Source organism: Engystomops pustulosus, chromosome 4, assembly GCF_040894005.1.
Source record: "Engystomops pustulosus chromosome 4, aEngPut4.maternal, whole genome shotgun sequence".
Lineage (NCBI taxonomy): Eukaryota > Metazoa > Chordata > Amphibia > Anura > Leptodactylidae > Engystomops > Engystomops pustulosus.
The window spans coordinates 77,854,792-77,882,079 of record NC_092414.1 but is presented as its reverse complement, the minus strand read 5'-3'; the positions used below and the strand labels follow the sequence as shown (position 1 = coordinate 77,882,079).

General features: G+C 40.6%; 1 protein-coding gene across 2 annotated transcripts in view; it reads left to right on the top strand.

The window, feature by feature from the left end:
• Positions 1–27,288, top strand: part of SLC41A2 (solute carrier family 41 member 2) — a 66,303-nt gene that overhangs the window by 8,123 nt on the left and 30,892 nt on the right. The window contains exons 1-3 of one of the 2 annotated variants that reach the window (XM_072146448.1): positions 1,924–2,024; positions 24,510–25,066; positions 26,446–26,553. In XM_072146448.1, the coding sequence (XP_072002549.1) occupies positions 24,560–25,066; positions 26,446–26,553 (615 nt within the window). In that variant the 5' untranslated portion in view covers positions 1,924–2,024; positions 24,510–24,559. Of the gene's footprint in view, positions 1–1,923; positions 2,025–24,509; positions 25,067–26,445; positions 26,554–27,288 lie in introns of those variants that run through there. The other variant, XM_072146447.1, reaches the window with a different exon arrangement.

The following is a 27,288-nucleotide window of genomic DNA, read 5'->3' as shown; positions in this document are numbered from 1 at the left end:
GGACCAGAACTGCGTTATGCTGCTGGGCAGTCAGTTCATACATGTATCCATGGACACCACCACTGTGTATGAGCCCATAGAAATACATGGGGAGATGGCTGGCTGGATAAACAGCAATTGTGTGTGTGTGTATGAGGTCTTATAACATCTGTTGTAACTAACATTGTAAGTGAATTGGGTGCAGTTCATTACTGTGCAGGTCTACACATCTACATAGATTTCCGTCACATTATGGCCAAGCTGCACCCACCATTTGAAAACCCAGCCTCAGGCTTTGGCAGTAATGCAGCTTTTGCTTTGCCTATCCACGGCAACCAGTGGCAGCGCAATTTTGGATGTGTGGGCAATGGTGGATCTACGTCCTCCCCCACTTGACTTGCTCTCACTCACCTTGTAAATGGTACATGGATACACAAGAATGTTTTTTCTCACCATTGTGACACAATGCTGTGAGGACGGTTCTTACAAGTGCATGGAAAGTGTCTCTTTATCTCCATGTAGCCTTAGTCTGATGGTGAGGACTTGAGGCAGCCATGATTTGTTCCAAGCTTCTTTTTTCTTTTGCAGTTAAGATTATTACTGCAAAACCGGTTTCCATAATCCAAGTTGTAAACAATACATTAGAGAAAATGCTGGCAGTGTGCATGGCAACGTCATGACCACCATGTGTATCTGGTCACGTTCTCACTAATTGATGGAGTTGCAGGTTGATCATTTGGCTCCGTTGAATAATATTAGAGCATTGGACATTGCCGTGCAAAGAGCTGGGTAATCTCTGGCACCCACGGTGGCTGTCTTTGAGAGTTGCTGGAGACAGCTGAGAATTTTGCGCAGCAATTTTGACACTCCATTAATGTTAAATGGGGGAGAGCGCATGCACTCTGGCATAATGGCGGACGTGTTCTGCTGAGCTCCGCTCCCTCTGAAAGCCCCACAGCAAACAATTAATAGCGCCGAACAGCACCCGTCAGCTGTCCCACGGGTACGGGATATCAGCAGGACAAAAAGTATACCCGCGGGAAACTGTAAAAAAGAAACGGGAAGAGACTTTGCACTCTCGCCAGAGTACACGAGCAGCACAGCCGCAACCCTCACAAGGAGACCTGCATAGGCCAATCTCACAGCACCTGGAGGAGGACTCCTTAACGGGTACCGGAGGGACACCGGACCCGTAAGGTATACAGAATACCCTAGATATATTTATAGCCTCCACGGCCTCCTCCATGGACCTCAGACTCCATAGGAGATCAAAGGCAGGCCTCAGAAGCTCTACAGGCCCCCTATATTTGGGCAACAGCGTGCTACTAGCTTGTTTTTCACATATGCTACAAAGTGAATCGGCAAAAGCGTGCTTGCAAATTACATCTGATCTTAAAGAGGCCTTTCAATCAATAGGGTCCAGAATGGAGGCAATTGAGAACAAAGTAGATGAAACTGGACAAGGGTGATTTGGAACTGTGATCGCATTACTGATATATATACCCAGCTGGAAGAAGCGCAACTTAAAATGGAGGACCTAGAAAATGGATCTAGAGGAGGCAATTTTTGCATAAGTGTTCAGTACAGGAATGACATACCTGAGAGTCTTCATAAGTATCCCATGATAATGGACCGGTTTTCTTGCACTGATGTAAGTAACCACACAGATTCTGTGGTCACACATGTCGGTGTTGGATCATGTAACCCTTACGCCGAGTCTAACATTGCATCTGGCTGACTAATCACAACACACGCCCCTTGTAGGCGTGATTTAGTCTCCACCTGAGTCCCATTTGTGTTATAAATTGTTTGTCTTTATCACATTTTGTTATCCATGACTAAGGGCGCAATGGACGCCTGAAACACGTTGGATTTATACAATGATATGTCCAGAAACTTTTATATGACCTCAATAAAGAAAGCTTTTATTTGAAACAACGCCTGACTCTGGTGGATTGGAGCTGGACAAACATGTTCTATGATGATCTAACTCAAGTGGAGTGAGGCTCCGTGCTCTCCATCTAAACTGGCGGATCACACACGTGGTAGGAGCTGAAACCAAACTTATCTACTTGCATTATTGCCTTTAAAGACCCAACACTTGCCATAAATGTACAGTGGGTCTTCGGATGACTTGTGAAGGTAGATTGTCTCTGGGACTTTAAAAGGCATCTACCACCCAGATGAAGGACTGTATGCAAATGAGTCTGAGGGGCTCTAGGCTTTGTAGGTGTTAATGGAGGCTGGACCCCCTCAGGCTCATTTGTATATAGTCTTTCATCCTGGTGGTAGATGCCCTTTTAAGCTTTTATCTGTCGGTGTTAAACATGTCGGTGTGATGTATTATGCAATATGTGTGTTTATATGTGAAAGTGTGTGCAATATTTTATGGGTGTGACGTGGAATACTGTTTACTCTCTGGGAACATGTTGGTGCTACTTGTACTAATAATTGTCAATATAATATAGATAACACATTCCATTTAGCAAGAAAATGATTGCAACTTGGACCATAGCTCAAGGAAAACACAAGGAATTAATTATGTAGCCGCAAAACACAAAATTGTAGCTTAGAAAAAGATTAACCCCTTCCCGACATTGGACGTAGTACTAAGTCACGGGCAGCAAGGACTTGCCGCATCATGACGTAGTACTACGTCCCTCTTCTGGCACCGGCTGCCAAACTGGGCCGGTGCCAGAAGCTGCGCTTGTTCAAGACGACCTATAAAAGTTAAAAAAAAAAGGTTTAAAACGCTTAAACACATTTTTTAATAAAAAGAATTGAAGTGAAAGTCCAGTAAACACAAACATTCCCTATATATACCTAATAAAGTAAAAAAAAAACACAAAATAATGAGAAAACCCCACATATTTGCTATCACCACGTCCGTAACAAACTGTACTATAAATCAGTAATATTATTAAACCCGCTTGAACGCCGTAAAAACAAAACCAGAAAAACTTGCCAAAAAATGTACATTTTTCAAAATATCCCTTGATAAAAATGTTCCAAAAAGTGATCATAAAAAGTTTTGTACGCCAAAATGGTACCACTAAAAAGGACAACTTAACATGCAAAAAATAAGCCCTAAACCAGCTCTGTCAACCAAAAAATATAAAAATTATGTCTCTGAAAAGATGACAGTACGAAAATAACTGAGATTTTCTCTATATTAGTTTTTCTTCAGTAAAATTGTAGAAAATCTATTTTAAAAAAACTATATAAATGAGGTATCACTTTAGCCATGGGGATCCATAGAATAAAGATAATGTTATTTTAATGGTACTGTGTACGGTCCCCAAAAATATACAAGAAAAGAAAACAAAATTGACGGTTTTCTTTCCCAAATACATTTAAGAGTTAATAAAATCTCATCAATGAGCTAATCCCCAACTAAAATGAAGTATGTGTAAAGTGCATATAATGTCGCTGAAAATAATTCCTTATTTGTCCAAATTACCAAAACAATAAAGATTGTATAGCCGTTAAAAAGTGACAATGCATAATCTGCTCTGAATGGGTGTGCCCATACAGCAGGTTACCACCACATTTGGGGTATTGGCGAATTTTGTGGAGCATTTTTGTATTTTATCCACTGAGAATTTATATATTTTTGGAAAAACACATTCATTTAGCCAAAAAAATGAAAACTTCTAAATTGCACCCGATTTTGTTTTATCCTCTGTAAAACCATTAAAGGGTTAACAAACTTCATGAAAGTTGTTTAACATACGTTAAGGGGTGTAGTTTCTATAATGGGGTTTTACTTTTATTTAGGTCTCTTAAAGTGACTTGAAATCTGAGCATAATTTTGTTTTTTATTAAAATGTGAAAAATCGCACTTAAAGTTCAAAACCCCATAACTTCTTACAAAAAAGAGCAGATGCCTAAAAAACTGTCAACATAAACCAGACATTCGGGTAATGTTAGTTTTTTTTTTCCTGTTATGACAATGTATGGAAAAAGTAGAACATTTTGAATTTCAAAAACTGATAATTTTTCCAAATTTTTACCAGATATCCGTTTTTCATAAATAAACGCAAAACATACCGCCAAATTTTTCAACTTACACAAAGTACTAAGTGTCACGAGAAAAGCGTTTCAAAATCACTTGGATATGTTAAAGCGTTCCGAAGTTATAACCACTTATAGTGACACAGGGCAGATTTGAAAAAATGGGCCGTGTCAGGAAGGTGAAAAGTGGCTTCGGCGTTAAGGGGTTAAATAATTAACAGAGAAAACCATTCCTGAAGTTTTAAGAACTTTTAATTACTGTTAAAGGGAACCCATTACCAGATTTGACTCCATTTAACTACTTTCACCCTCAGATAGGGAACTCTACAAAGGACATTTCATACCCTATATTATTTTTTTATTTTTTAATGTGAATTCTGTTTACTTCTAGAAATATCTTCTCTAAAATCATATGAGGAGTAGCATTAATCTAGTAGCCTATATCTTGGATACTATAGCTCATTGGTGGCGAACCTATGGCACGGGTGCCATTTCTGTGGGCACTCAGACCATCGCCCCAGGACAGAGTTCACCAAATAGGACCAAATCTTCCTGCAGTCCAAGGCAACTTAAGCGACACTTCTTTGCAACTGCGGGAAAAGTGAGAAGGTGTTGATAGGACTACATTATCTTTGAAGCTCATCCTGCTGGACACTCCATTCTTTCTCTACAGAGAGACCCTGGTGAGAAGCTACTATGAGAGTCTGATTTGCCCTCCTTCTTTCAACTGTGTTGGTGGACTCAGGGGGTCGATACAATTGAAATATTTGAAAGAACAGGTAGCAATAAGTTACTGCTTAAAATGCCATGTTGGCACTTCACTGTAAATAAGTGGATTTTGGTTGTAGTTTGGGCACTCTGTCTCCAAAAGGTTTGCCATCACTGCTATATCTGGTTCTGTAGATCACCGAACTACAAGCTTGATTTGAAATTTCCCTTCTATTTGGTACCAGAAATAATTGTAGCTGCTATAGAACCCAGGATATAAACGTCTCTAAATTGACAATCCTCCTTTAGCCTCTGAGACTGACTCCTCTCTGGCAAAAGATGAGTGTTTTGCTTATTCTTGAATGACTTTGGAGGAGATTTGTTATATATTTATACTGGGCTATAAAATTTCCTGACGCAGAGCATGTAGTACTTTAACTGTTCTGAAGAGAGGAGCTTTTTTTTTTTTTTTTGACGATTTAGCAGTAAGCATGCTGCTTAGGCCTCATTCACAACACTGATTGGGCTGTAATCTGGCCACCAAATTTTCAGTCTTTGGTGCTGTAAGCACACAGTGGGGCACATTTACTTACCAGTCCTGTTGACGCCGACAATCCGGAATGTCCGACGAGGATTCGTAGCTGCCGCGATTCACTAAGATTGTGCGTCCAATTTTCTGCATGTGTCTGCCGAAGTTCAGCTTCTTCTTCCCAGTGTATGTGAGTGCTGATCTTGCAACACAATGGGGCAGATTTATCAAGCTGTCTGAAAGTCAGAATATTTCTAGTTGCCCATGGCAACCAATCACAGTTCAGCTTTCATTTTACCAGTGCTCATGAATATTTTAAAGGGGAGCTGTGATTGGTTGCCATGGGCAACTAGAAATATTCTGACTTTCAGACAGCTTGATAAATCTGCCCCAATTTGTTTTTTAAATTCTGCAGTGTTCGGAGCCTTGGTAAATGTGCCCCAGTGTCTCGTGGCGACATGTCCTTTATTTGAACAGATTTGTGGCACGCCCGCTTGTCTTTTGATGGGGAACAGAGGGGCACTCACTCCCTCTCCCTTCTCCACCAGGCACTGTGCTCGCCTGGACCGAATGGTAGGCCTTAGGCAATGTGGACAAATGTCATGTTCAGGTGACCATGGGATGTGATGTCACGGTGGTTAACAAATTACTCATGGCTGTTTTGTTTCTCTAGCTGTCACCAGCTGAATGTCTAGTACTGAATTCTTTGTATAATTTTTAATTATAGGGTGTCGTTACTATACTCTGGGCCTTGTTTGAAATGTTACACCACCTATAAAGTACGAACTGTATTATTCATGATAAGATGTTGTGTGTTTTGTATACTTTTTTTTTCTATTGGATACCTCATTATTGAGTATTATTATGTTATATTTTTCCATAAAAATTTGAGTAGAATAAACAGAAGCCAAAAGCAAATCCCATATATATTCAGCATTGAGTAAGAATTTTAAAGGAAATCGGTTATCAAATTTCAACCCTATAAACCTTTACCACTACGCTCTAGCTCTTAACTTTGAAATGTGTTCCTTCACTTAGAAAATTTAGATTAGATGAGGCTGAAGTGCTTTGTTATCAGAGCCCCTCCAGGCTCCAGTTTTACTGGCTAATATCCCCCCTTCTTCCACAGCACTTGTAAAACTCCTTATTCCTTCCCAAGCAGGTGACGTGCCTTTAGTGTTGCGCACTACAATCGCCAATGTGCTTGCAAGCGCCCCCCTTCCACCTCTAAAGTGGGGTATTGAGAGGCCGTATGAGGACATCCATAAGAGCCCCATCCTACCAGTGGGAGAGCACCAGCTAGGACATGTGGTGCGATGTTGCGAAAGTGTCCATGTTGGTGACATGAAAAGATTCATAGATCCATCCTACTGTGCGTGTATAAGCTAGTAATATATTGATAATAACGCATCAGGTTTAAAAAAAAAAAACAAAAAAAAAAACGTAGTCTCCTTATTCCTAGGGAAATGAGGCCTCAACTAAATCCGTTCTAAGCAAAAATACCAATTTTTCCAAAACGGACAGTGTAATGGGGTAGCTGTTGCTATGCAAAACAATAGCTTCTTCTATCTGCTGGGAACCACAGAGTATGTTTGCAGTTATTAACCAAACAGCTGGAGTTACAAGTAGCTGGAGTTTTGTTTGTATGCATGCAAAGAGAAGTACCCAAAAGTACTCTACTTGTTGGCCACTTCTGTCCCCCACCTGTAACAAGCTGCAGAGCAGATACTTCCCTTGTAGGAAGCTACAGAGGGGAAACCAAAATTTCGGTGTATATTTTGGGGAATTGGAAAGGGAACGTAGAATTACTTTAGTGTTGTGGTCACAGTCAACAGGGTTTCATGCACAGAGGTCAGAGTTACCTTGTCAAGAGTGTAACGGAGGACAGTAGAGTGTGCAGAGATCTGTATACAAAAGGTGTCATGCCAGGTATTCTCCTCCATGCAGTGCATTACTATCAACAAACCTCCGAGCCAGTAGAAAATGAAATAAATGGGGGTGAAGAATTTTTGGTGAAGGCTTTGGAAAGTACATAACACTCTTCCAGGATGTGTCGATGCAATTCTCCATTCCCACAAAGACAAGATTCTTAAATCTTCTCAGGATGGCAAAATAACACATTCTCTAATTCAATGTTCTTAACAAAAATACAGAATTTCACAGATATAATTCCAACCTCAGTCTCTCTGTCCTCCCGTACGCAATTTTGTTGCCCCTGGATCCGACCCTGAATCTTTTAAATTTAGGGTCGGGAGGAGATATTGTTCTGTCTGCTGCTGCGCTGAGCTGCTCTGTCTCTAGCTTCCACCCTTGCATTCCAGGACGCACACGCTACACGCACACGCTACACGCACACGCTACACGCACACGCTACACACACACACTTCTTGCAGGCAAACGACAACCTTGTGAGGAGAGTAAAGCTGCAAGCTACAGACAGATAAGGTCTTTATCCAGGGGAGGGAGGATATATCTAGTAGGGCTGTGTATATAATGGCTGTGATAGTAGATCTGAGAATGTCATGTGTCTTATACATCTCATGTATCTCATCATCTCATTTCTCATCTGTCTCAACTTCCTTTATCTATGTGTCAGATACTAGTGAATGTTCAGAAGCTAAATAAAAGTGCAAATAAACCTGTACCCTGATAATCTAAGCACACTGCATCTCACAGCATCGAGGGATTATAAAGTGTCTGCTTAGAGAGTCCCCACTCACACTCTGGAATCTTACACTTACACTAGGGAGTGATTTGAGCTAAAACGGCAATAAAACTGAGTAAAATGAAAAAGCAAGGGGTTACAAATTATCTGTATTTTGTAAACATTACTAGGGGATTGAAATTTGAGAATTTTCTTTCATGGGCAAACCCCTTTAAGTTTTGTTGCTCCTCTGCTATTCCATCTAGAAATGGTTGAATAAATAAGTAAGCGTTACTTGTGTATGGATTGACAGTCAGGAACACACCCCAGTGACAAAGGTACCTCAAAATGCACGCCAGTCAGGAGAGATGCAACCTTTTTTAAGAATTGTCACCTAGAAATACTGTCCAATGTCTGTGCTACATATTACAGAGACAAGGTTTTTCTATTGGCCAAACGCTCTTATCTCTGTTCTTATCAAACTGTGCTGCATTACTTCCAACGATTACTACATGCTACTATTAATTTTCTTATTATTCCAGCAGTGTGGCAACACAGTTGCCATGGATGTATGTTTAATATGTATGCCACGATCTTGTGATCTACAGCATTAGCCTTTTTTAGTACATTTTAAAAATAGAAAGAAAAATTTCTATTTTGAAAATCAAATTAGAATTCTGGTTCTGGTCAATAGAAAAAAAGGGGAAATGCATGTATAGCTCCCACTTTTTTTAAATTCTGGCTCTGTGGCACCAAGATCCTGGTGCTATATTAAAACTAATATTATGGGCATGTATAGTACAGTACAAAAGTTTGGACACATCATCTCATTCCAAGAGTTTTCTGTATCTTTATGACTATAAAAATTTTTAGATTTACACTGAAGGCATCAAAACACTATGAATTAACACATGTGGAATTCTATACTTAACAAATATATAACTTGTATTCCAGGTTCTTTAAAGTTGCCACCTTTTGCTTTGATTACTGCTTTGCACGCTCTTGGCATTCTCTTGATGGGCTGCAAGAGGTAGTCACCTGAAATGGTCTTCCAACAATTTTGACAGAGTTCCCAGAGATGCTTAGCACTTGTTTGCCCTTTTGCCTTCACTTTGCGATACAGCTCACCCCAAACCTTCTGGATTGGGTTCAGGTCTGGTGACTGGGGAGGCCAGGTCATCTGGAGTAGCACCCCATCACTCTCCTTCTTGGTAAAATAGCGTTTACACTGCCAGGAGGTGTGTTTGGGGTAATTGTCCTGTTGAAAGATAAATGATGCTTCAACTAAACGCAAACCGGACAGAATAGCATGCCGCTGTAAGATGCTGTGGTAACCATGCTGGCTCAGTATGCCTTCAATTTTGAATTAATCCCCAACAGTGTCACCAGCAAAGCACCACCACACCATCACACATCCTCCTCCATGCTTCACGGTGGGAACCAGGCATGTAGAGTCATTAACTCCTCTCCGCTCGCCCGCTGACTTTAGACGCGCTAATCGCGGGAGCAGGACCCGGTCTCCGGGTGTCAGAGGCACCCGGAGACTCTAGGGAGAAGGGAGATGCGGTTCGTTACCGCTTCTCCCTTCTCCGATCCTCCCTGCATCGCGCTGAATGAGCGCTGAGCGGCGCGGCTGCCTGCTCCATAGTCTCGGCGGTCACGTGACCGCCGGGTCTGATGGGGTTAATCAGAGCTGCTGGGTCTAATTAGACCCAGTACAGCTCTGATCACCTGTCCCCAGTGACAGGTGGGCATTTACCCTGTAACTGAGGCTCTTATAGATGCTTCAGTTACAGGGTAAACCTTGTAAAATGTAAAAAAAAAAAGAAAGTGAAAATGTCCCCCAGGGGTCTTTTATGACCTCATGGGGGACATAAAGTAAAAACACACACACACACACACAAAAAATTAACCTGTTTACGCTCTGCATCCGATATATATGAGACGCTGAGCGCAGTGACATAACGCTCAGCGTCCGATATATCTGATGCGAGCGCTACTTGCATGGCGTGGAGGAGCAGGCAGCGTTCTGTGGAGGAGCAGGCAGCGTTCTGTGGAGGAGCAGGCAGCGTTCTGTGGAGGAGCAGGCAGCGTTCTGTGCAGGAGCAGGCAGCGTTCTGTGCAGGAGCAGGCAGCGTTCTGTGCAGGAGCAGGCAGCGTTCTGTGCAGGAGCAGGCAGCGTTCTGTGCAGGAGCAGGCAGCGTTCTGTGCAGGAGCAGGCAGCGTTCTGTGCAGGAGCAGGCAGCGTTCTGCGTAGGTTTGTGTACTACCCCCACCAAGTCCCAGAAGTCATACACTGACTTGGAGGTATATAATTATAAGGCCTCTGATATGGAGTCTGCTAGTGGGGACGAGTGTGAGGACGTTTTGTTTGTGCACCTCTTCCTCATAAAGTGACTCTGAGGAACCCCCGAGAAGGCGCTTTCGTGGTAGTGCTGAAGGTGCCTAGGTACAAGGACAAGAGAGAGGTTGCATCATGATTCTTGGCACCCCAACACCAGTCTAGTGAAACGGGGCATTGCCATACTTGGGGTGTTTATCCACAGTGGGATGAGTTGGGCTGAATACATTTCTTCCTACTTTGGCACATTTGAGAAAACAATGCAATTTTTACACTGCCCCCATCATTTTGTATTACATTTGACCCAGCATCTCAGGGGTTGAAATGTTCAAACACAACCCTAGATAAATTCTTTGAAGGGTGCCCTTTCCTAAAATGGGGTCACTACTTGGGGGTTTCTATTGTACTGGTATTGGCGCACCCCAACACCAGTTTAGTGACAAGGGTGCTCCAAAAGCAAAATTTCGCTCCTTCCCTTCTCAGCCCTGCTGTGTGCCCAGCCTGCAATTTTTGGCACATGTGTGATATTGCCGTACTCGGAACAACCCAAAGAATTATTTTTGTGGTGTTTGTCTGAAGTGGCATGGGTTGGGCACAGTATATTAGGTGCTAAAATTACATTTTTGAGATAAAAACACAATTTTTAAATATTTTTGGGGGTTTCTATTGCACTGGTACCTCACGGGCCCTGTGAACATGACCTGGCACTCCAAATCTAGACAGGTGAAAATGGAGCTCCAAAAGCAAAATTTTGCTCCTTTCCTTCTCATCCCGGCTGTGTACTTAGCCTGTCAATTTTTGGCAAATGTGTGGTATTGCCGTACTCGGGACGACCCGCAGAATGATTTTTGGGATGTTTGTCTAAAGTGGCATGGGTGGGATACAATATATTGGGCAGTAAAATTACATTTTTGAGATAAAAACGCATTTTTTACTCTGCACCATTTATTTTGCATTAGATTTTGGCCAGCATATTGGGGGTTAAAATGCTCACCTCCAACCCCAGATAAGTCTTTGAGGGGTGTAGTTTCCAAAATGGTATAATTTCTCGGGGGTTTCTATTGCACTGGTACCTCACGGGCCCTGCGAACATGACATGGCACTCTAAATCCAAACGTGTAAAAACGGAGCTGCAAAAGCAAAATTTTGCTCATTCCCTTCTCAGCCCTGCTTTGTGCCCAGCCTGTCAATTATTGGCACATATGTGGTATTGCCGTACTCGGGACAACCCAAAGAATGATTTTTGGGGTGTTTGTCTAAAGTGGCATGGGTTGGGCACAATATATTAGGCACTAAAATGACATTTTTGAGATAAAAATGCATCTTTTACTCTGCACCATTTACTTTGCATCAGATTTTGGCCATCATGTTGGGGGTTAAAATGCTCACCCCCCCCCCCAAACTCCAGATAAATTCTTTGAGGGGTCTAGTTGCCTAAATGGTGACATCTTTGGGACTGTTACTTCAGGGGCTCTTCAAGTACACTGTGGCATCACAAAACATTTGCAGTCAAATTGGCCTTCCAAAAACTCAATGGTATATCACTGTACGACTAAAGAGCAGTTGACATCCACATGTCTGGTATTACCGTACTCGGAAGAAGCAGGGCAAAATTTTTTGGTATATTTACCTCAAATTCCTACTGAATGTGTCCATTTTAGGACTAAATGAAAATAATCTTATTCAAAAATTGAAATTTCTAAATTTTCAATCCATTTTTGTTTGCTTCCAGAGAAAGATTTAAAGGGTTAACAGAATTCTCAAATGCTGATTTGAATAGTTTGAGATGTTGGGTTCATAAAATGGTGTTACTTGTGGGGGTATATAGTACATAAGCCTTTATAGAGCACTTCCAAACTGAATTGGTCACTAAAAATGTAGCATCTTTCAAATCTCTTGAAAATCTGAGAAGTTGCTACTAAAACTTGAAACCTTCTCAGATCCGTAAAAAAATGGAAATGTAAAACAAATAATGGAAATAGAAATAAGACCAATGGCAAAAGGTTTCTACAAAAAAAAAATTGTGGTTTGACTTTGTCTAAAAAGTATAACATTTGAAATCTGAAAATTTGTAATTTTTTTTTCAAATTTTTCCTAAATTATTGAATTTTTACCCCCCAAAAAAGAAACTGATCACCGAAATGATAATACTAACATAAACTACAATATCTCCCGAGAAAACAAACTCACAATCACAAGGATTTCTTAAAGTATTGAAAAGTTATTACCACATGAAGAGAAACTGGTCAAATTTTAAGAAAAAGGGCTGAGCATCAACTTAAAAACAGGCTGCATCATTGAGGAGTTAAACCTTCTCTCTCATTATTACATATATTGGAGTTTTCTTTTCAGGATCGGAGGCAGAGGATTAGTGCTTGCTCCTCTTATAGTTACTCTGCACTCTTGTAAAAAAGTCAGCCTCTGCCAGTAGGATGCCTAGTCCCTGTTGCTATCCTGCATACAACTGTTGTGAGGAACACGATTGCCCCTGTGTAAGTTTTTGAGGGCCGCATGCTTAACCTGCACGTTACTACTTAAACCGCTTCTCAGAAATGCGTCCTAAAATATTTTGTAACCTTGCTTGTTTTCCCACTTCTTGGCCTCCTGTTGCCTGTAGGCCAACATACTCCGCATACAGTTTACCTGATTTCTGCTAAACTTGCAGTCACCTGTGAGAATTACATGAATGGATAGCTTGAAGGCGAAATGTGTTTAAGGCCATCATATAAATTTGATGTTACAAGCTGCATGTAACCCCTTAAATTCCTTATGCACACTTTATGAAAGGTGAATTCCAGGATCTGCACAGTGCTCAGAGATGTGCTGCCTAGAAGCAATTGTACATGGAAGGAAAGACTGTAGTAGGAAATATTGCTTCTCGATGTAGTCTACATGTGTTAAGGGTTAATGCAACCTAGGGGTGATGTGTGGATTGGCACTTATTGGTACACAGAGCAATGTAGCCACTATGTGCCTTAAGCATAAAGATGTCATTTTCTCCATTAAACTAACAGCACACACTGGTATATTAAAAGAATGAATTATTAAAATAAGATTTTATAAAGTCAACCATTTACTTGGTTTAAGGAATTTACTTGAATAAGTACTGTATTTTTCAGACTATAAGGTGCACAAAAAATCCTTTTGAAATCAAAAGTGCACCTCATAGTCTAGTGCGCCTTATATATGAACCCCACTTACAGACAACAGCTGCCTTGAACTGTGCACCGGTCTGCCACCTGCTGGTCATTCATCCTTATAATCAGGAGTGCCTTATGATCCTGCGCGCCTTATATATGAACCTAGACGTTTTGGCAAACAAAGGGCTAACGTTGGGTGCGTTGATGTGGAGATCCACGGGTGTGCACCAACAATGCCAGTAGGAGAGAGGAGATAAAAGCGCAAGAGATTAAAGTGCAATCTACTGGGAGGGAGATATATATGAAAGAGAGACTCTCACCTTGTCCAGTAGGAAATAGAGCATGTCATAAGTAAATTAGAGGAGAGGAGCTGCTGCTGACGGGACTTAGCTCCGAGCATCTTGTGGTGACAGACTTGACGGTGTAGTGAAGATCCACGAGGTACTGTCCCGTATGTATGTAATTTTTCACCTGACAAAGTCTCCAGCCCGGAGCCGAAACGCGTTGTGTTTTACCTTTTTATTAAAAATATTTTATGGATACAAGAGTCCGATCCACTCACTGAGTGTTGCAGCACCCACCAGAACGGGACAGTACCTCGTGGATCTTCACTAGACATTTTAGCAGGCATTTATTGATGGTGTGCCTTATAATCCGGTGTGCCTTATGGTCCGAAAAATACGGTAATATGGCCTTCCATTTGGATGTCTGTATTGCCCACTGGGACCGCACAGTTGACGGGGGGAAAAAAAAAAGCATCCTTTATCTTCCAGCATACATATGGCTTGGCAGAATGGTTCTCTATGGGAGGGGAGCGCTCACCCCTCCCCTTCTCAAGTCGATGGCATGCTACACCCGGATCCCAGCTCTTGGGGACTTGTAGGGGTTGTGTTTCTTCAGTGCCTAGGTGCTGCAGAGCCCAAGACAGAACTATGGCATCATTATAAAGATAAGCATATAGGGTTGTCTGCCTATGCGAGCTATAGTGCCAAAAATACAGCTAAAGTTCTAATAGGAAAATGGATCTCCAGCTCACATTCCCAACAATTCCTTCACTGCCTGTATTTCTCTACCTAAATAGTGGTGACTTTTGTCTTCTAAGACAAAAAGACAAAATTGAACAATGGGAGAATTTTTTTTTTTTCTTTTTGACATTTTACCCATTGAAGCAAAGCCTAAACCAGAATAACCAGTAAGTCAGGAAAACGTTATCAGAGATCAGTTGGTCTTCAGCTGAACAACACTCCTGACTTTACAATTGTTGGTACAGCTCCTTTCCCATCCGTATTTACTTTTTACTATGGTGGTTGCAAGATTGATCGCATTGGAGATAAAGGGTTTTATTGTTTTTGGAGTAAACATTTGGAACATTAGGTAAGACCAAAACCTGCAGGTTTACAATTTTCTATGTTGTATATATGTTTTCATGCCAAAATTTCTCTAGATGTATAACTACTTGTGTGTATGTGAATGTTATGCTCTTATTGCAATAAAATATTTAAACTCGAATTGCATTTCTGCAAGTAAAGGTCTTTTGACCACAAGGGAAAGTAAGAGGATATGTATAAAATTTAACTTTTAATTGTATTCGTATAATAAAAAAACCAGAACTCAGTCTGTGTTTTGTCTCTTATTTGAGATAATTGTGCTAAGCCGAAAAAGTTTAAAAAGTTTTTGTGATGGTAGTGGGTAGATAATTATGGATGTTGTAATACCATATAGGGAGAACGTCCAGGTCTATAGCCGTGGGGTATGTGTCCGTGAATACTCTTTTGCCTCTGTTTGAGTTAAGAGTAATCTCTTCAGTTATGAATGCTGCTGGGCTTCTATAGACTTCCCGTGGTGCTCCAGCAGTCTCCAGTGCCCACAGAGTAAACCCACCGTTTGGTGGTATGTTACTAATCCTCTCTTTATCCGCAATCACACATGCTCGCTAGGAAGGGGTATTGTAGGAGTTCACACACACACACACACACACTTATATCCCCACTGATGTTTGGCTTGCTGTAGTCCTACTACTTATGTTATCTCTAATAGTTGTATCAGCAGTTCAGCCCTGATACCCCCTGAGGACGCCAGATTGTGGCGAAACATGTCGGGGGGGGCTGATTGAGCGGCTTATATTTTAATAGTGTGATGAAAAGTAGTGGGCAGCCTTAGAATTTATATATGTCGGACTGCAGTGACATATTATCAGGTTTATATTAGGCTAATACCTTTACTAACCTTATACATAGGGAGACGACTAGATAGAAATCCAAGACAAAACTCTATACAAGTATTAGAGATAACATAAGTAGTAGGACTACAGCAAGCCAAACGTGTGTGTGTGTGTGTGTGTGTGTGTGTGTGTGTACTCCTACAATACCCCTTCCTAGCGAGCATGTGTGATTGCGGATAAAGAGAGGATTAGTAACATACCACCAAACGGTGGGTTTCCTCTGTCTATAGAAGCCCAGCAGCATTCATAACTGAAGAGATTACTCTTAACTCAAACAGAGGCAAAAGAGTATTCACGGACACATACCCCACGGCTATAGACCTGGACGTTCTCCCTATATGGTATTACAACATCCATAATTATCTACCCACTACCATCACAAAAACTTTTTAAACTTTTTCGGCTTAGCACAATTATCTCAAATAAGAGACAAAACACAGACTGAGTTCTGGTTTTTTTATTATACGAATACAATTAAAAGTAAAATTTTATACATATCCTCTTACTTTCCCTTGTGGTCAAAAGACCTTTACTTGCAGAAATGCAATTCGAGTTTTAATATTGATTTACAATAGGTCTAGACCACAATCAGAATTTCTTGATTTTTTCGACCAATACCTTGTTTTCAGTCTCTTATTGCAATAAAAGACACCATTTAAGGGTTCACCAAGTTCCCACAGTAATAATAAATAACACTAAATGAAGAAATTAATGAAAAAGAAACAATATAGACCAAGCCCAAGCTAGCTACAGTAATATCCAGTTGCTTTTGAGATTTTCTCGTGACACATTGTACTTCATGTTAGTTTTGCGTTTTTTTTTATTCTGGGGAACAAAAGTAAAAATGGTAAAAGTTTGGAAAAATTCTTCATTTTCAAAGTTTGACATGTTCTGCTTCCTAGGCAGATAATTAAAATGCCCAAAAAGCTTGATAACTAACATTTCCAGAATGTCAGCTTTCTGTTGGAATGATATTTCGTGCATCCTCTCATTTTTCTAGGATGTTATGAGGCTTAAAACTTCTAATTTTCATGAAAATTAACAAAATTCTCAAAACTCCGCTTTCAAGTGACTTTGAAAGGGCAAAATAATAGTAAAACCCCATAAATTGCCCCAGTGTAGAAACTACTCCCCTCAACCTATTTTAAACAACTTCTTCTATTTTGTTTTAACCCCGTGAAACACTTAAAGGGTTAATAGACCTAATAGAAGTGCGATTAAGAAACTTTTAAAATTATTTATTTTTGAAAATTCATTCATTTAGGCCAAAAATGACACTTTCATAATGAATATTAATGACAAAATGCTCTGCAAAGTTTGATTCCCAATATGTGGTGGTAACCTGCTGTATGGGCACACGGCTGGGCGTAGAATGGAAGCAGCGCCATTCACAGAAGATTTGTATTGTCACAATGTACAGGCTATGAAATGTAAAAATTGAAAATTTTTTTTTTGGTAATGGGAACATATGAGGGCTTATTAATTTCAGAGTGAGATACATCGTATAGATTAATTTTGGGGGTCCATAGCTTATTCCCAAAATTTTATAAACCATTTCAAGGGGGGCACAAACAAAATGATTGATTTTTAGAACTTTGAGATAATCGCTGTGTGTTGTTTTTTTTTTTGTTTTTTTTTTACTATCAGCAACTTTTCAGGGACGCAACCTCTGTATTTTTCTGTCGACCGATCTGGTTGAGGGCTTATTTTTTGTGAAAAGAGTTGTTCTTTACAGTCCTATCAAATTAGGGAACGTTGTTCAACGAGCGAGTTCAATATTAATTTAGATTTATTGTACAGATTGATACGGATGCGGTGATACCAAATATGTCAGGGTGTTTGTTTTTTTTGTTTGTTTTCTATACATTTATTTGGATTTTATATGTAGCTGAGGTGATTAGGGGACTTATTAGGGACTCAGCTCAGGGATTAACCATGATACGATCCTGCATCAGTGTAGCTTCAGCATTCTCAAGGTATGTTTGGTTCATAATGCATCAAATCAAATGGTAGGTTTCCTTTTAATGTCATATTTGTTAAATCTGGTATTTGTGTTCTCAAAATGCAAGGAAATATGCATTTGCAGGACTGCATGTTTATCACATCGACCTATTGTTTTACCAGCCATACAGAAGATTACGGTAACTAAAAATTTGTATCCAATGTCTCACAAAGGGAAATATGAAGCCAAATAAATCAGTAGGACTTTGCAGCAAAGTGAAATGAATGGAAGCAGAAGACAATTTGGCGCACTGCACATACAGCTGGGTCTATGCTCGGTTCACTGTTCGTTACTTGAATACTTCCAGGAAAGCTCCCAATGTACACGCTAAATGTGTGTGGAAGCCAAAAGAGTATCTTGGCTTCAGTTTGGTCATTATTTGTGGACATACAGCTGGAAAAACGAAATGGAATAGCAAAGTGGACTCTTCTATTTCATTCTAATTTAAGCTGTAAGAAATGGTTTTTTTTTTTTTTTTTTTTTTTTTAGCGAAAGCCTTAATAACCTATGGGAGACACATGCCATTCTATAGCACCCGTCTCCCAACCTTAGGTATTCAACAGTATTGTAAGTTACCATATATGGACAGCTATGTCAGAAGGTAGACTGATTTTCCATTGGCATCTCTCTACTGAGGGAAAGCAACTGCATATATCATCATCATGGTAGATAAGGTTGAAAAGATATATAGGCCCATGAGGTCTCTCCTTAGCCATTGTTTTCCTAAGCTGAATAACCTAAGGCGGTACGTTGGTTTAGTGGTTAACATTACAGCCTTGCAGAACTAGGGTCCTGGGTTCAAGTCCCAGGGTTAACATCTGCAAAGAGTTTGTATGATTTCTCCCAGTTTGTGTGGGTTTCCTCTAGGTCCTCCGGTTTCCTCCCACACTCCAAAAAACTCTGTGCAGCGCTGTATAATCTGTGTGCGCTTTATAAATAAATGAATTCTTATTAAAGTAAAGGAATTGCTAATAACCCTAAGTTTAGTATTGTCATTGTGTACTAGTCCACCCAGTGCCTTAACCCCTTCCCGACATGTGACGTAATACTATGTCACACATCGGGTGCAGGTGCATAGAGGGGGCTCATGGGTGCTAGCACCAATTGCGGGTATTGACCCGTCCATCGCCTCCAGCAAAGCTGCTGGCGGCTTTTAAAAAATGGCGGCGCTTGGTCTCCATGACAGCTTGGATCTTATTGATTAAAAAGGGATAAAAAGGTCGTACAGTCCTAAAAATGGTAGCATTGAAAACGTCATCAAAAGTCGCAAAAAATTACACCACCCACAGCTCTGTATACCGAAGTATGAAAACGTTATTAGTGCCAGAAGATGGCAAAATAAGGTACAGAAGGTTTTAATTCTTAATGTATGAAAAAAATATAAAACCTATACAAGTTTATCCCCGTGATCGTACTGACCCAAAGAATAAAGTAGACATGTCATTTGGGGCACACGGTGAAATCCGTAAAATCCAACCACACAAGAAAACTGCGCAAATGTGTTTTTCACCAATTTCACTGTATTTGGAATTTTTTTTTCTTGCTTGCCAGTACACGGCATGGAATATTAAATACCAACACTATGAAGTGAAATTTGTTATGCAGAAAACAAGACTTCACACACATCTGTACATGGAAAAATAAAAAAAATTATGGATTTTTGAAGGTGAGGAGTGAAAAATTGAAAACGAAAACGAAAAAGGGCCTTGGCGGGAAGGGATTAATAAGCTTGGTTACTCGCTTTTGTACCCGTTCTATTGCAGCTACGTCCTTCTACGCTGGTGCCCAAAATTGCATGTAATGGGAGGAATTTTACTTATCATACTGGGGATATGCATCTTTTTTTCCTGCTTGAAAAATGTCACCACAAAGCCTAGCCTAGCATGATTAATTGGATGCAAAAATGGATACCAGTCAAGGCAAAAGAAATGGTCATATTTTCTACCCATTATTCCATGTGTGGTCTGACTAGTGATTTGTATAAAGGCAAAACTATGGGGGAGAGTTATCATATGCTGGCGCTACGTGCCCCAGGGTATGATAAAGCCCCCACCGGCACGGCAGATACATCACGACGCTTAGATGTATCTGCCGACCGTCCTGAGCTGGCAAACAAAACTACGGTATGTCAGGTCCAACCTGGTGTTTGTCTCTCTTGATACACCCCATTTGGGGTGGTTTACCAGTGCTTGTAATTGCATCTATTATCCCTTTTAACATCAGCTCTACGCCAAGGGGGCATGCAGGGGGTCTCGGGCGGATTGGGACTGCACACACCCCATACAACTGTTAAAGGTGAACACATGCAGGGCTTGGCATAGACCTGTTAGCTGTACTGCCCAGGCAGCAGATACATCAGGAGGCCAGAGCCTATATACTTTTTTTTTTTTTTTGCTGCCTGGCATGTACTTGCTCATAGATAACAAATATATGGAGATTACCATTGTCACAGTGCCTGGATCTAAGGCCTCCTTCCTTCTAAAATCATCTTTTTAATTTATGCCAGAAAGGAGCTGTGTGGCATTACCAGAGCCCTTCCGAGCTGTAGCTTCATACTACAGATGTGAAGCTGCAGTATGATATTTACAGTTATTTGTACTTTTTGATTCCTCAACCTAGTGGCAAATAAACCATGCATCGGCAGTGCACAGGTTATGTAGGTTTCTTCTTAAATAAAATCTACCATGAGGAATCTACTTTCAGAAGTTGATGGCAGATTCCTCCTGCCTGCCTCTCCCTACCTAACCCAACCGAACTTGTTAAAAACTTTTTATTTAAGTAATACAGAGGTTACTGGTTAAAGGAGTAGCCTTGCCTGCCAGTGCCCGGCCAGGCTACTACACTCCCCAGTAGCCTCTCCAGTTAATTTACATATTACTTAAAACAAGTTTGGTTAAACTTTAATTACTTTATATGCTCATTTTTTTAAGCGGCTACTGGGGCGTGGAGTAGCCGGACATGAGGCTACTAGTTGCGGCTACTCCACGCCCCAGTAGCCTTGTTCTTCCGCCTAACAGGTAATCTTCGGCGCGCAGCTCCTCGTTGCTGCGCGCCTACGTCCGGGTATCCAACGTTCTGCGCATGCGCAGTAGCGCCGGCCTCGGAGCTACGCCCGCGCATGCGCAGAACGCAGGGTATTCGCACGAGGGCGCTCAGCTACGAGGAGCTGCACGCCGAAGATTACCTGGTAGGCGGAGGAACGAGGCTACTGGGGCGTGGAGTAGCCGCGACTAGTAGCCTCATGTCCGGCTACTCCACGCCCCAGTAGCCGCTTATAAAGCATATAAAGTAATTAAAGTTTACAAAAGGATAGCCGGGACGTAAGGATTAGCCCAAAAAGGGCTATCCTTACGTCCCATTCATCCACCTACCACCCGTTCTACCTTTATAGGTAAAATCGTGGTGGTAGGTCCCCTTTAATGACGGATTATGGCAGAGGCAGGCAGGAGGAATCTACCATCAGATCGACTTCTGATTCCTCATGATAGGTTTTCTTAACTTATAGAAGGATGACTTCAGAATTAGTGTTAGTAGCTGGCCTGTGAATAGTAGGGTTTCGAAAAAGTCACTGTCAGCACCAGAGTAAATTGGAAAAAAAATCGGTTTTGAAGCAACTCCCATAATTTTAATGGTTTTTAAGATTGTAATAATGGCTATTTGCAAAAAATATCTATACTAACGATATGCAAAATGTATCAAAAGTATAATTTCATTTTTATGGGATATAATTAGAAATCTCAACATTAAAAGGTAAATTCTAGGGAACAAAAAATGATTTTGTCTTGCCACTAGTTCGGATTGGTACTGATTTAGAGAGAAACTGACCCATCATATGAGTTTGGTTTGGCGATCGGGTGTGTGACCTGGTCAGATTGGCGGCCAAACTAATCTGGCCGTCCAATCCAGCAAATTGACGCCCCTAATTGATGTCCCCATGGCCAATCCTAGCCATGGCTAGTTGGTAGGGGCCGGATTGGCAACCGAACAACAACATATCTGGGCTGAGTACCTGAACTGGAATTTCCTGAAAGAAGTGGCAGCTTCAGTGGATCTAGGCTGCTATACCACAAATATCCTGAACATAGGTGTGGTGCTGTGCTGCAAAACCTGCAATGTTTTTGTGCTCCAAGACATCCCTTCAATATGCCCCAGCTAGTTTTGTTTTTTCGCAGTTGACACTTGCTTTGTCTATCGTTCTTTCCGTTTCATGTGAAGTTTTCAGGGAAAGGTGCAGCATCGCGTTGTAACATAACTTGGACTTTGGAAAAGATGAGTTCCTCACACAGTGATAGTACATGGATATGTCATCAAAGGTCATAGGGAGATTACTTGTGAAAGTGCAAGGGTTTACAGCATTTGCTTTATGGTTTTCTACTATACATGTTGCGGTTTTGCTGACATTTTATGTATTTTGAAGCTCTTGTCACAGCTTATGGAGTGTGCCTAGATATCTAGGTAGGTGCCTAAGAGATTATTATCTTGTGTACATGTGTCTATGGGTTTCATTATGTTCGTACTATGCTATAGACGTATTCTCTGATCTGGAATCATCCCAATGTATTTACCACTTAATCCCTCCCAATCCCACATATTTTTTTTCCCCAATTTGTTTTCCTTCTTTCTGTCATTTGGATTGATTTTTTTTTAAATTATTATTTTATTATTATTCTTCTCTGCTTCCTTTTACTTGGTAAATGTAGAAGTTTGTATTGTAGATGTGTTGATTTCTCAGACCTGTTTCCTTTTATTGGTGACCCCCAGACTACTATTCACTTACCGTATTTACATTCAACATGTTTTTTTTTTACTACTTGTAAATAGGGTAAAGATGTACAGATGTTGTTGTACTAGATCATTAGCTTGGAAACTGATGGTTTGGTCATTAAGTTGCTTCTGATATTGTGCTCAGTGTTTTTAGACGCAGATCTTTCTATTATTCCTGTGCTATGTGTTGATTTAGTGGGTAACCCAAATATAAATTAAAGGGGTATTCCCATCTCTGCAGATAAATGTAATTGTTTATATCATGAAAACTTATTCACCTGTCCAATATACCGTACTTTTTTGTATCAATTCCTCAGTTTTCTAGATCTCTGCTTTTTGTCATTTTATAGGCAGCTTCTATGTTTACTTCTAGTGGACTGTAATTCTGACCATGGTCACACATGGTTATATCACACAGCCCTGAGTACTCTCTGATACTGTGCACACCTGTGTGACCACAATAGCGTTTTATTGTACATACAATAACATTCATTTGCCTAAATGGGAATACCCCTTTATTAAATTCATTTCTATGGATGTGGTTTCCATCTCTTAAAGGAAACCTACCATCTAAATTGATCATGATAAACCAAGTTCACTTATTTATAGATCCAGACATTGTGACTGGGATTATCTTCTTATTTGTTATCCATGGCCTCTTTTCTTCTAAAATCTACTTTTAAAATGTATACAAATTTTGCCTAAAGGACTCTGGGGTGTGTTACCAGAGCCTCCCAGTGCTTCAGATTCACAGGTTGTTACAATGAGCAGAATGTGCCTCCACCAAATCCCCACCAAATCTCCCCCCATGTGATCTATGAGCAGCAGGAAGTGCAGGGGAGGGGAGACTTGCTCTGCACAGTATAACAGCCTGTTAAACTGCAGCACTGAGGACTCATTAGCATAATTCTAAATGTTGATTTTAGAAAGGAGGCCATCAATGATAAATATAAGATTACCACAGTCATGGTGCTTGGATCCATCAGTAAATGTTCCTTGTTTATCATTCCTGATTTTAATGGTGGATATTAGAGCAGGTCCTATTCCTGACCGTTTTTGTGGCTGTGCTGTGTACCGATATGTGGTAAGTAGTACTGTGCCCTGGTATGAAAGATGGGAATAAGTAGTACGGTGCCCCAGTATGTATGTAAGATGGGAGTAAGTAGTACTGTGCCCTGGTATGTAAGATGGTAATAAGTAGTAGGGTGCCCCATTATGTATGTAAGATGGGGATAAGTAGCACTGTGCCCTGGTATGAAAGATGGTAATAAGTAGTACGGTGCCCCAGTATGTAAGATGTTTCATCCCATCCCTAGAGTTACACACAGTACCATAAGGCCTGGTTTTACTTGAGAGAGCTGAAAAAAGTGTAGTAAAGACACAATTAAAGGGGTTGTCCACTTTCACCAAATAATTGATATTGTTTTTGTACGGAAAAGTTATACAGTTTTTCAAAATACTTTTTATATCAATTCCTCAGTTTTCTACATCTCAGATTGCTGTCCTATCGAAAGCTTCATTGTTTACTTCCAGTGGATAGAATCTGTCCATGGTGATGTGATGGACATGCAGGTGCACAAGACATTATTATCAGAGATCTTTAAAATGGCAAGGAATTGATACAGATAATATTGTATTACTTTTCCTTACACAGACTATATGAAATGCGGAAAGTGGACTACCCTTTTAAGTTCAATAATCAACAAAAATCCTGGCACTCACGATTATCATCAGCTTGCGTCGGCCGTACCTGAGCACCGCGGATCCACTGAGTGCAGTCTACCTCTTGTTTCTGCTCTACCCCTTTAAGTTGATCATCACTTGGTTAGCGCAGGTTTTAATCTGTGATGGATATCCGTCTCTCTTTACTTAGATTCTTGAGTCTCCAAAAGATGATGGTGAGAGGACAGAAGGTAAAATAAAGGCAGATCTGAGTAAATGACAAGCAGGGGACACTACAGTAGGATCAGTATTCTGCCTCACATCAATTTATAAAGCGTAGTAGTAGGCTTCAACCTGTTTAGTTGTCTGACTGGAAGGACAGAAGTAAACTAATATTTGGTAGCTAATGTTTGGTTAGCTGCTGCCAGTTACTCTACAAACGTTACTTCTTACACTATAACACCACCATGTAACTCTCTAAAAGTGTCTCTTCTTGTGTTTTTAGGGACCAGCTCAGCAGAATTTTACCACTCCTGATAGGAAGATTGCAGCAGAATGAGTGACTACCATGGGACGCCTACTGATAAAGGCCCTGTTGACTGGAATGCTGGCTTAAAATCGGTTCAGTCTGACAAGTTTTTATCCCTTCTCCTGAGCATGGTTCCTCTAGTGAGCCACAAGGGCCAGGAAGACAGACTGAAGAAAATCAATGGCTTGTCACCCACAGGACATGGCTTTAACCTCCGTGCTGAGCAACATCTTGAGTATCATCACTTTTCTGAGCCAGGCTATATGGGAAATGGCCCGCACTGCTCAAATATCTGCAGTACAAGCTATGACTATGACGCTTATGATTACTGTGATGGAAGGGACGACTCCGAAAATGATGCAATGCTGCAGGACAGTAGGAATACTGGAGACGGGGACACTGATGCTCTACTTGACGGGAGCAAAAAACTGCCAAAAGAATCTAGCTTTACCATGGCGCTCCAGATACTTGTGCCGTTCCTCCTAGCAGGATTTGGGACAGTGTCTGCTGGAATGGTGCTAGACATTGTACAGGTCTGTATACATGTGTAGATGTAAGACTTTGAGAATTTCCGTACAATGTTGAAGGCATACCCTTTTTCTTCTCAAAATCTAAAATATTAATAAATCGTCTAAGAAACCCATCTAGAATATTATTTTACTCCTAGATTTAAGTGTATTACTGTGGGCCACTAAAATATTAAATGGCTTCCTGTGTTGTCAGTAAACGCCTAGAAAGTCAAGTGCAGCGATAATTATATTATAATTATAATAATTTAACTGTACGACTCCTATTAATATGTGATATGTATTGTAGCTGAACAACTCTTGTTAAGACTAAAAGTTATATGGAGTGGCAGTGCTTAAGAGTTTCCCAGAATATAATGCCTTGAGGGTTTCCCTTAGAGAAAACACTTGAGTGACAAGAAATTGCGAAAAACAGACTTGGTAAATATATCCTTATGTGAGAACACTTGAAAGGAGCAACTCCTGTCTCCCTTCATATCAGTTCACTCTCTTTAGGTGTACACAGAAATAAATGGAGCCTCACACTTAAAGGGAACATGTCACAAATGGATCCATTTTTAGCACTCCCCCAGGCCCCACAGAGCATAATACATACACTGTCAAAGAGTTTTTGTGTAAAAAAAAAATATACAGCAAATTTACAGAAAAAAAGATATGTTATATAGTACCTTTCAATTCCATGCCGTATGTGACTAGACACTGGTCCCCTGGGAGTGGCTATAGAGGAGCCCTGCCCCTACAAAACCACTTCTCCGTGTGACCTTTTCAAATATATGAAAACGCCCAAGTCGCTAAGCCATGTGATGGGTGCTTTTTGAAAAGGACACATGGAGGAGCGGTTTCCCAAGGGTGGGAAGGGGGACCCTGGGATGTATGAATATTATAGCCCCTACAAGCCTGGAATTCACTTTGTACATATGGTACTAGAATCCGCTTCTTGGAGAATTGAGGATGTATCCATTCTGCCTGCTTTCAATCTGTGGCTTCATGACTGTTTGAGAACCTTCAAACTTCCTAAAATGGCTCTTGTGTACATGTTAATTGAGAGCAGGAACCGATATATATATATGATGATTTCATAGAGGATGTTCATTCTCAATCTAAAATTTGGTGGGTGGTTTTCCTGACCATGGGCCCCCTAGAAGGCCTGGGCCTCGGCTACCGCCCAAACAGCCTTTATTTTAATCCAGTAGTGTATAGTGAGGGCATATACTTTGTCCGGATTTATAATGTTGTAGTGTAGATGCTAGGAAACGTTAACCTACATAATTGCTCTTGCTTTTAATGATTTATAATTGATGAGGATTGCTTGATAGGTTTAGGTAACTAGGATATTAATTTTTAAAATAGATGATGCAATGCTCACAATTTTTTTTCCTTTTCAGCATTGGGAGGTGTTCAAGAATCTTACAGAAGTATTCATCTTGGTTCCTGCATTGCTTGGCCTTAAAGGAAACCTAGAAATGACATTAGCATCCAGACTCTCAACCGCAGTAAGTTGACTTTTATTGCTTGAGGTTAAAACTAAGCTTATGAAATAAAAGTACCATTTTAGTAAATTTTTAATGTAGTTTTACGCAGCGATTTATGATATATTTCTATGTAGGAGTGTAACTGAAGGTTGCTAGGAGACTCCTGTTTGAACAAGTAGAGACAAAGTCTTTGTACTTACAAAGTCGTAGTCAGCTTGTCTTTACTGTACAGCAAACTGCAATACAGTAAGACGCGTTTCAACCCACAAGCAACAACAATAAAAAGTATCCAGAAATGACCCTGCCCAGTGACGTCACATCCTACCAGCAGGACTTTTGTGATTTAGTCTAAACTAAGTCTGATTTGGTTTCTAAAAAGAAAATGATAAAACCATTTTGGTTCGTGCCTAAAGCGCCAAATATAGGTCATAATACGATAACATTGGGAAGTGGGCTATATTTGTAAGATCGTAGTGGCGGTTAAATCCAGCTTTGCAGTGTCGGAAGAGGGTTTTAATATTGGCTCCTCTTTTTGGTACCTCTATCTGCTCTATGGCCTGATATTTAGAACAAAAATCTGTCAAACCTAAAGAGCCAAAAATAGATAAAGGCTGTCTGTGCCGAAACTTATCATTATGTTTGCCGTACCACTTGAGTAAAAATAATCTTTGCATCTACTATGAGTGCTTCTGTTTTTTGCTGGTTTCGGAAGGTGAATATTATATTCGGGGGCAGGCGGTTAACTGTTAGCTGTAT